This window comes from Equus caballus, chromosome 24 (genome assembly GCF_041296265.1).
Source record: "Equus caballus isolate H_3958 breed thoroughbred chromosome 24, TB-T2T, whole genome shotgun sequence".
NCBI classification, from domain to species: domain Eukaryota; kingdom Metazoa; phylum Chordata; class Mammalia; order Perissodactyla; family Equidae; genus Equus; species Equus caballus.
The window spans coordinates 50,740,780-50,750,734 of NC_091707.1; the positions used below are offsets into that span (position 1 = coordinate 50,740,780).

General features: G+C 56.6%; 1 protein-coding gene across 12 annotated transcripts in view; it reads right to left on the minus strand.

Annotated features, from left to right (window-relative positions):
• Window positions 1-8,857, minus strand: part of CLMN (calmin) — a 114,495-nt gene extending 105,638 nt beyond the window's left edge. For 7 of the 12 annotated variants that reach the window (XR_011432133.1, XR_011432132.1, XR_011432136.1 and 4 more), the window contains exon 1: window positions 8,636-8,857. Coding sequence is in view for 6 of the 12 variants with exons in the window: in XM_023628338.2 (XP_023484106.2) it covers window positions 8,636-8,717 (82 nt within the window). In the remaining 6 variants the exon portion in view is untranslated. Of the gene's footprint in view, window positions 1-5,214; window positions 6,343-8,635 lie in introns of those variants that run through there. The other 5 variants (XR_002803663.2, XR_011432134.1, XM_005605429.4 and 2 more) reach the window with 1 other exon arrangement.
• Window positions 8,858-9,955: the final 1,098 nt, after the last annotated feature.

Genomic DNA, 9,955 nt, shown 5'->3' on the forward strand with positions numbered 1-9,955 from the left:
CCATTTCCTTCTCTTTCCCAGGTTTTAATGGCTGCCTGCAGTCCTCAGCTCACAGCCCCTTCCCGCAACAGCATCAGCGACCTCTGCTTCCATCATCACATCTCTCCTCTCTCTTGGGCCTTCCTGCCTCGTTCTTACAGGATGCTTGTGATGAACGGGACCCACCTGGATAATCCAGGATCCTCTCCCCATCTCAAGATCCTTCTCTTAACTGCATCTGCAAAGGCCTTTTTACCAAGTAAGGTAACATATTCCCAGGTTCTGGGGGTAGGATGTGGGCATCTTGGGGGGCCGTTCTGAAGACCTACTCCGTGTTAGAGGTTGGTGGGCCAAAGAGGAACACTCTCCTCTCGTGGACCTATTCAGGGGGGGCCGCAGGGAGTCACGAGGCGGTGGCTGTGAATTCCACCCAGGTGGGCGAGGTTCAGGGAGGCTGCTGTAGGCGCAGTCACGGTCACTCTCTGCAGGAGGTGCCGTGCAGACAGGTGCAGGGACAAGAAAGGGCGTGGCCTCTGGGGAAATAGGAAGGCATCTGGGTGCAGCTGGGTCTGGTCCATTCCAGGAAGGACAGGAGGAGTGAGGGGGCCAGAGCACACAGTGGGGCTTCTTCCTGAGGGCAAAGAGGTGTCTTGGTAGATGGTGGACGTGGCAAGAGAAAGATCTTGGGGTTGCAGGGCTGAAGCAGGATTGGAGGCGCTGAGAGGCACAAAAACAGTGGTCCTGGCAACTGAGAGCAGGATGTTCCCAAAAGCAGGCAAGGACTCGGGAGGCGGGAGGTGAGGGAGGGGTGGGTGGAGGATCCCGCGAGAGGGTTAAGTAAGTGCACCACCAAATTGGCAGGTCATCTCGTGCCCTCGCCACCCCCCGCCCCAGTTCCCGATGAGAAGGCCTCAGAACGCTACTTTTTAAGTATGTCATACCATAGAGGATTAAAAATAGTTTGAAAGAGGAGAGGAATATAAATATCGCAAAGGCTCCTGGCTGCATGGAGAGCCCCCCAGGAGAGGGAGGCAGGAGTGGGGTGTGATGTCACCAGAGTCCTATAGGTCCCTCCAATCAGACCCCCAGGTCTGCCGGACCTGAAGGTCCTGCTGGTTGACACCAAAATGACCCTGGGGCTTCTGCAAATTCCCCAAATGGCCCTGACTTTTCGTCATCCTCAGGGGCTTTGGTCTAAAATCTCCAAGAAGCAGTGGATCACAGGGCTCAAGAAGGGCAAGAATAAAAGGTGAATGTCAATGGCACGGGCCCTCTGGCCCACCCCCCTGCACTGCCCCCTACTCCTACCGAGGGGCCCACACCTCACCCACCACGGCACACTCCCCTACTCCCTGGTTGCACACCGCCTGCCTCTGCGATCACATCACAGATTTTTCCCCACTCCCCCTGCCATCCTCCCACCCTTGAGGCTGGACTGGGCCTCCCCTGCCCCCATGCTCCTGCAGCACCCACCTTGAGCACCCTCAGTCCTAACACGCTTCTCTCAGCCTCACAATGCCGGTGACCTCTGTGTGCTGCGGTCTCCTGGAGTGACCCATTCATCCCTCTATCCCAGCTCCCAGCCTTTCGGGAGGACACAGTAACAGCTCCTTGACTGCACCAACCAGGCTTCAAGTGGGTACATCCATTTCTAAAGCAGGGCCAGAGCCCACCCAGGCATGCGTCAGCCCTCTGAAAACAAGGCTGGGCCGTGATACGTCCATACAACAAGCTTTCCCTGCTGTTGTCACCATAAGCATCTCCTACTTGTCATGTGCCCTGAGTCTGGGTTTAGAAAATGAGGTCCCTGCCACCCTTACAGGAGGCTCCCTGGATTCCCACATTCTGAACGGGCCAGGCAGTAACTATTTTTGGTTCTGTGGGTACTCCTCTGTCACTACAACTCAATTACCATTAAATTGCAAAAGCAGCCATGGGCATGTGCAAACGAATGGCCACGGCTGCGTTCCAATAAAACTTTATTCACAAGAACAGGCAGGGGGCCGGATGTGGCCTGTAGTCTGCCATCCCTACTCTGATAAAAAAAAAAAAAAATTAACAAGAGAAAAGGAGATAGACCAGTGAGGAAAATAAGCCCCCAAAGAGTCTTTAAAGCCACACTTACGATTTCTGAAGCTGCCTCTAATTCCGTCTGAGACTGACACAATCTACCGCTGTTAAAAAAAAAAAAAAGAGGTGCGGGGAAGGGGGCCGGGAATAAGGAAAGGTTTCTATGGGAACAGGGAGTTCACTTTTAATGGTTCAACCACCAGAGAGACAATTACTTTATTTTTCTCTCTGCCCCTCTGAAGCAGGGCAGGCGTGACCCACAGCTGGTCGGGCAGGAGGACTCTGCCCAGGGCCTCAGCTGTTTCAGTCCGAAATTCAATGCCAGAGTGTTCCACGGGTCAGGGGGGCAGTTAATGTAATCTGGGCCTCTTCGGCAAAGGGCTGCCTCCCAAGAGCCCTGGACCTGGTCAGAAGTTTCGCCTGCCCGCCTGACTGCATGGTGGCGGGCTGCTCCGATGGAGGCAAGGCCAACTGCCAGCCACGGCCGCTCACAAAGGATTCTGTGGCGAAACCTCTTCTGGGTCTGCTGCCAACTGGACCGAGGGCCTCCCTCCCGCTTCTGACAAACCGTTTAGGCGACGGTGCCTGGCCCAGAACACTCTCGTTCCTTGGTACAAATGTACCACAACTGCACACCATTTGCCGACACGCACGTCTATAACAAAGCTGAGGAGCTAAAACCTTTTCTAGAGGGACCTTTAGTGGGAGTGAGCCTCCAGCCCCCGACAGTGAAAAGGATCCAGGAAGGCAGCCAGCGCTGCTCCATTTGAGCCCCTGACAGTCCAACCCTCTCATTTTGCAGATGAGGAAACTGAGGCACAGCCAGGGGAAGAGATTTCCCAGCATGCCACAGCGAGTCAGCAACAAAGCCAGGACCCAGACGCAGGCCTTCAGCTGCCCAGTCCTGGCTGTGGCTTCCCCAGCTCCACCTGGAGGGGCCCCTCAAGAAGAACCCACACCCCGAGTTAGGAACGGAGCTCGGGCTGGAACACAGCCTTTTGAGGGCAAAATCTAGAATTAACTCACAGCCTGTGGCTTGACTCCAGCTGGGGGCCTGTGGGAATGTTCTCCATGCTGATTCACGCTTTAGAACCAAGCACACAGCCCCAGGCCAGGGCACTAACAAGCAGAAAGTTTCTGGAGGACGTGAAACCTCTGCATTCGGCTTTTTTGTTTTTTATAGAGAAACCTCCTGTGCAGTTGCCATGCCCTACAAGAGCCGGGGGAGGCGGAAGCAGGAAAGATTCCTCCTCGGCTCCTTCTCTTCTCTGGGCGCTGATCAACTTTGACCACAGCAACGTCCCTGGTCCCACTGCTGTATGCACAGGGGGTCTAGCTGGATGGGGATGAGAACCGGGGGCAGGGAGGGTGGGGAGTTGCGGCAGAAGAGGCGGGTGTGGCATCCCAAACCAGACCACAGGGGGCCTCGCACGCCAGGCTAAGGGGCTTGGACTTGATCTTCTAAGCGGTGCAGCCCCACCTTGTTCACATCACAGCATCCCTGGACAACGATACTGTTCACCCTGGGGTGGACCAAGGAGCGGCCCTAAGCCCACAGGCTGGCCACAGAGATGCAATGAAGGGATTAGCAGGGATGTGCTTTGGGTGGCTGGGTGGCGGGTAGATGGGAGGAGGTGACACAAGGCCCAGAGCCATAAAGAGGTCACTTCAGGCAAGCATGAGGAGAGCCTGGTCTGGGCCTGAGCCAGTGGAATGAAAGGAGGACACGGACGACACGACAAGGGCCGATCTTCCTAACCTCACGGGCACTGACCTGCCCCTGAGCTTGCCTTCAGGTTACCCCAAACTGTATGCTGTGCAATGTAGAGTGCACGGTCAAGCTTCTGCTCAGCACGCAAGGTCCTAATCCACCAGCCCCTCCCCTGACAGGCCTTCCCAGCTCCCAGCCATGAAGCCACCAGCTCCTTGATGTGTGACCATCACACCTGACTCATAGAGCGAGTGCAAGAGGATGCGTGGGCTTAGTCTGACCTGGGTTCAAATCTCAGCTCCACCTGCAAGTATCAAGTCCTTGAGCGACCTTGAGGAGTCATTTCACCGTCACTTCTGAAAGGAGCCCTACCTCAAAGGCTTGTGAAAACACTAACGGAAGCAGTTGGTGCCATGCCTCGCATGCAGGCTACTCTCAGTCAGGTTAACTGTCACCACCTCTGTTTGGCATTCAATCCAATTGCCCCAGATCGCAGCTCCTGTTGCTAGGCCTGGGCGGTACTCTTCCCAACAAATTCGCACCGAGGGAGGCACTGAAGAGGGGCTGGGGATGCGGCTCAGGGAGCAGAGCCCAGCCGGCAGCGGTGGACACCCCGCCCGGCTCCCCCAGAGCAGCAGTGGGAAGTCTTACGTCTGCCCAGCCCCCCCGACGCCGTCCACCTCCAACTCTGAGTGCTGCGCCCTAGCCAAGCCGCTCCAGAACAATGAGGTCAGGGATCCCAGCACCAGACCCGCCGGGCACCAGAGCAATAGGAGACAGCCCCGAACCGAACTGAGGTCTGCGCTGCTAGAAGCAGAAAATTCGAGCCCAGTCTGGCTGGGTGCCCACGATGGCTTCACACTCCTTAGAGGCAGGGACGAGAACCAGCTTTGCAGTCCCTGGTGTCTGCACGATGCTATGGGCCTGGCACACGTTTGCTACAACTGACAGAGAGGGGCTGTGAATTTTGGGGTTGATGGAGGCTTCCTACAAGAATGGGACTGTCTTCAAAATCCTGGCCCAACAGTCCCCTTTGACCCATAGTCAACTGGCCCCAGAACACAGGGCACTCAGCTGGACCCCGAGGCCAAGTCAAGGAGAAAGAGGCGGCAGCCAAAGTGGCCTTGTCATCGGACAGGAGCCAGAGCGTTGCTGCCCACAGCCTGGCAGAGAACGAAGGTACAGACCTGTTACCCAACTGCCTCTAACCTCACTTCTACCCAACGCGTCTCCGAGGAAGTGGGGGCCACCAGGCAAAGGCTGCCAACATCCTGCAATTCCGTTTCTCCTCTCTGAAAAGGTCAACAGCTTGGGCCACCCCCGTTTCCGCGCAAGGGACACTGTGAAGGGGCACAGTCAGTCTCTGACCAGAGGGACATCCACGCTCTGCCGGAGAGTCCTGCATTTACAAACATCTTGAGCCATCGAAGCGCACATATCAACGAGGACCTCACCTGCCCACAGGTCAGGTACAGCAAGGTGTGTGACAGGCCTCCTGGGAGGGGTCACGCTTTCTGCCCAGACAGGCCAGGAAGTCTTCATTCCAACGTTCCGTGGGGGATGGCCTGGTGACACCACAGTCATAGCTGCAAGGATTCCAGAATTCCACAGTCGGGGCCGTAGACAAAGGCTTCAGATGAGCAAGTGAGCGGAGGCCAACATTTCTCCAAGTTAATTTAAACAGAGAGATATACAGAAAGAAGTAAAGATAGAAATGTATTACTGGACCATCCTTCCCTGACATGCAGCGTCCTCGGGACCGACCCTGGAAGCCCCCGGTCCCAGGACCACGAGAGTCAAAGCTTTCTGAAAAGAACCAGGACGGCTGACCAAGACGCAGCTGCCGCCCACAGCTGGAAGCCGGGAACCCTCCTCAGTCCCTACGATGATTACAGATTCCTGAAATCCCACTGCACCTATCACCACGACAAGTGTGACTGCCTGTGCTCTACAGAAACACACGGCCTAAAACACAGCCCTTCTGCCTGGACTCCTTCTGCCCCCTGAGTGTCACCCACACCGTGTTCAGAAGAACGTGGGCCCCGCCGGCAGCCCACTATCTGGTCATCCAGACACGTCCAGGGCTGGACACCCACCAGCTGGTTTGGGCAGATGCTCTAAGCACAGCAAGGGGTGCCCTCTGGACTTGGCCCCTTGGTTGGGACTTCCTGAGTACCACAGAGACAAGAGGAGAAAACGTCTGTTAAGCATCCAGTCAAGACACAGGGATGCCCGAGAAAAATGAAGAAACAAGACAGATTTCCGCAGCCTCTTCTCAGCGACGCGGGGCAGAGCAGCAACCCCACAGGGCTGGTGTCCCCCCGGACTAAGAGCTCCATTTGTTCACAATAGCCCCAAACTGCAAACAACCCAAATGTCCCTCACCGATGGTCAGACCAACAAACTGCGATACATCCACACGATGGAACAGTCCTCAGCCATCACAAGGAATGATGCAGTGCCTGGGTCCAGGGCTGAGAGCTGACACGGATGCACACGCTGGGCCCTAGGGATCTCTTCCAGGCAATGACGATGTTCCCCAAACTGGATTGTCGCGATGTGGGCACAGCTCTGTAGATTTACTAAAAATTATTGAATTGTAAACTTATAACAGGTGGATTTTATGATATGTAAATTATACCTCAATAAAGTCGTTTTAATGAAGACTAAAAAAACAGGAACTACTGATACAGGTAAGAACATGGATGAATCGCCCCAACATAATACAGAGGAAAAAACGCCAGTTAGAAAGAATACATACCGTACAATTCAATGTTATATGAAATTTTAGAGGCAAAACTATAGTAATAAGGATCAGAATAGTAGTTATCTCAGGGGGCTGTGACTGACTGGGAACGGAGACAAGGCACCCATCCAGGGTACTAGAAACCTTCTCACCTTGATCTCGGTGGGGTTCTATGGGGGTATCCACAAGTAAAAACTTGTTAGGCTTGCACTTAAAATTACGCACATTTTATACACATATATACAATCATATATATAAATATAATGTTTATAAATACATAAACTTTTTAATATTTATAAACTTATAAATTTATATATATAAATATAAAGTCATACACAAATTTAAAAGTTTATTTTTTTAAACAGCAAAGCCCACTGATGGTCAAATTGTAACTGGCATTGCCTAAAAGTAAGGACAGTTCACTGGGAGCTGAGAGAGAGGAATCCACTCAATGAATTCCTACCCAACCTTCAGAACCCCATCTCAAATTGTCCCCATTTGGTGAGGCCTTCTCTCACAGTTCTGGGTGTAACTAACTGCCCACATTGCTGAGCCCTCCTTCACCAAAGTCAGTCCCCCTTGGGAGCTCATCCTAGAGGAATGTAGAAAATTGGTGCACCAAGCATCGGTTACCATGTGTTTATTAAACACCCACTGGTTGTCTAAGACATGCACACACACACACTGTGACAGCCCAAACCAGACGCCATCTCAGCAAAAGAGACCCCCACTCCCAAATAGGATGTCAGTTCTCCAGCAACAGGATCCAGGCGCGAGGCTTATTAACAAAAGGGATCATTTTCAACATATCCAGCTCAATCCTCTTCTTTTTTACACAAATTACAGCCAGAAGAGATGAGGGAGGCCCGAGCAAACTCAGTTTCCAGTGTCCACTGCACTCAGCTACCCCTCCCCCCATTTCAGGTCACCTCCACCTAGCTGTCCCTGCCCAGCCTGGGGGTGGAGCAGACCCACGTGGGCTCCCAGGAAACATTCTATCTGGTGTAATGTTTAAACTTGATTCCTCGGCCACCCCACCCCCCAAGACTGCCCCCTGCTGGCTGGGGCTCCCTGCTCTCCAGCAGTAAAGGCACCACTCCTGCTGAGGGGACACCCACAGCCCCGCCACCCTCCGTCCAGGCGTCCCAGCTCTCTCGGGGCCACCCCCAACCTTGGAATCTCCAGAAACACCAGGCTGCAGGGGAAGCTACTCAAGAAACTTGCCCTGCCAGGGTCCCTGCAGCAGGGGGGCCGGAAGTGGAACTCCGTCCAGACCTGCAAAGCCCACGAATGCAAACAGAGAGGCTGGAAACACACCTCCAGGAACACCAGCTTTGGGTGGGTGAGAGCGTTGGGGGCGACTGTGCGTGACTTTTTCTCTCTCAATATTTTTGCGCTTTCTAAGTTTCCACGATGAAGAAACTCTTTGGAAAGACGAATACGCTTCATCTGTGGCGGGAGTCACCCCAGCCCTTGTCAGACGCACCGCCCACCCGTTTCTCTCACCTCGTCTCCCGCCGGGTCCTGCGCCCCAGCGGGCGGGCCTCTCGCCCACTCCCCAGTCGAGCCTCCGGCCAGGGGAGGGCAGCCCCCCGAGGAAAGGGGTCGCCTGGGCTGGGTGCCCGCCTCACCCCACAGATCTGCGCCCCCAGCCCCCTTCTCCCCAGCCCAGCCTCTGAGGCAGTGCCCCCCCCCATTCAATTCCCCTACCCTCAGAGGTACTTAGGAAGTGTGCGAACTCACACACACACACAGAGTCGCACTTTCTCCTCCCCTCCCCGACCTGGGCCACCGCCCCCAAGAGTCCACGTACAAACTTCTCCAAACTCGCAGCTGTGGCTGGAGGGGGAGTCGTGACGTCCCCACAAGGAACATAGGACTCCCCCCCCGCCCCAAACACACACACACATGTGTGCCGCCCCACCCCCTGGGCAATCTGGCCCGGGCGGCAATGCTGGGGTTTGGGGGCGGGTGTCTCCCCCTCTCCCCCCAGCATAAGTGACAAGAGCGGGGGCAGGACGGGGCAGGGCGGTGCGAGTCGGAGTCGCCCGGCGTGGGAGCGGCTCCGGGGCTCCCGGGGCGACCCCGATCGAGCCGGCGCGCCTCCCGGGGAGGCTGAGGCACGTTACCTTGCAGGTTCTGGACTCGGATGTCGCTGATCTGTCCGATGAGCTCCTCGCGTTGGAACCAGTCCCATTCGTGCGCAGCCATGAAGCGGGCGGGAGGCCCGGGGCGCCGGGGCCGGGCGCGGAGAGCGGCGGGCGGGCGGGCGAGCGGCACGCACCCGGCGAGGGCGCCGCGGAGCCGGAGGAGCGGCGGCGGGCGGGGCGCGGGCGGGGCGGGCGCGCGGGAGGGCCGCCCCCGCCGCGGGCGGGCAGCGGGCGGGCGCGGGGCGGGGGGTGCGGGGCGCCCGGCTCGAGCTCACTCCCCCATCCGGGGGCGGGGGCCCCGGGGGCGAGGGGCGGGGCGGGGCGGGGCGGGGACGGGAGGCTGGGCTCAGGCCGCTTGCTTTTTTTTTACCAGGGTGTTGTTGGTTGGATTGTTTGGTTGCAAACGCGCGGTGATGCGGCGCGGGGTCCCGGCCCCCAGATTGTGATGTCTCCGGGGGCGGTGGGCCAGGTGACGCAAGCGAGGGGTGAGCCCGCGGGTCCCAGTACCTGGGCCAGCAGGGCCCGCCCCCTCCCACCCCTACGCCCAGCGTCCTCCCCCCACCCCCTGTCCCGGGTATGAACTCCCCCACACACACCCTTCTACTGCGGGTCCCCTGCCCCCGCGCAATTCGCAATTCGGAGAGGCAGCCCCCCGCGGAGAGGAGGGCCCCAAATCATGCCATCCGCCCCTGAGGGCGCCTCGGGGAGCTCCAAGGGCCTGGGAATGGGGCCAATGAGTATGGAGATAGAGTTAGGGGGAGCTACCCGCTCGTGCGTCTCCAAATTGGGGGGCCGTGGTGAGAAGGACCTCTTTCCTGGGTTTGAATATTGGGAACCTTCTCCTCGAAGATGAAGTCCAGAGATGAGATGACCTCAGGTTCTGGGGAGGAGGGAGAACCAGCCGACTCCCCGAGAGCTGGGGTACCCCCTCGGGTCCCGGGCCGCTGAATCTCCAAGTGTACCTCTCTGGGGCTTTACAGAAAATGAGTGTAGGCCTTTCCGGGACGGTGTGTCCGTGTGTGTTTCTTCACTGTTTGTTTAAACTCTTGGGAGTTCCAGGATCTTATCTTGTTTGGGGCTCACAATTTGTACCTCAGGCAGAGACTTTATTGGTTTTACAAACACGGAAAAAGAGAGGCTCTGGAGTCCTGGAATTTGCCCGTACCTGAGGAATCAGTTAGGGACTAGAGGTCCCAGCCCCCAGCTCGGTACTCTATCCTTTTCCATAGCTCGTGCGCACACGCGCGCGCGCACACACACACACACACACATAAATGGGATATTCCAGGAGAAGAAAAT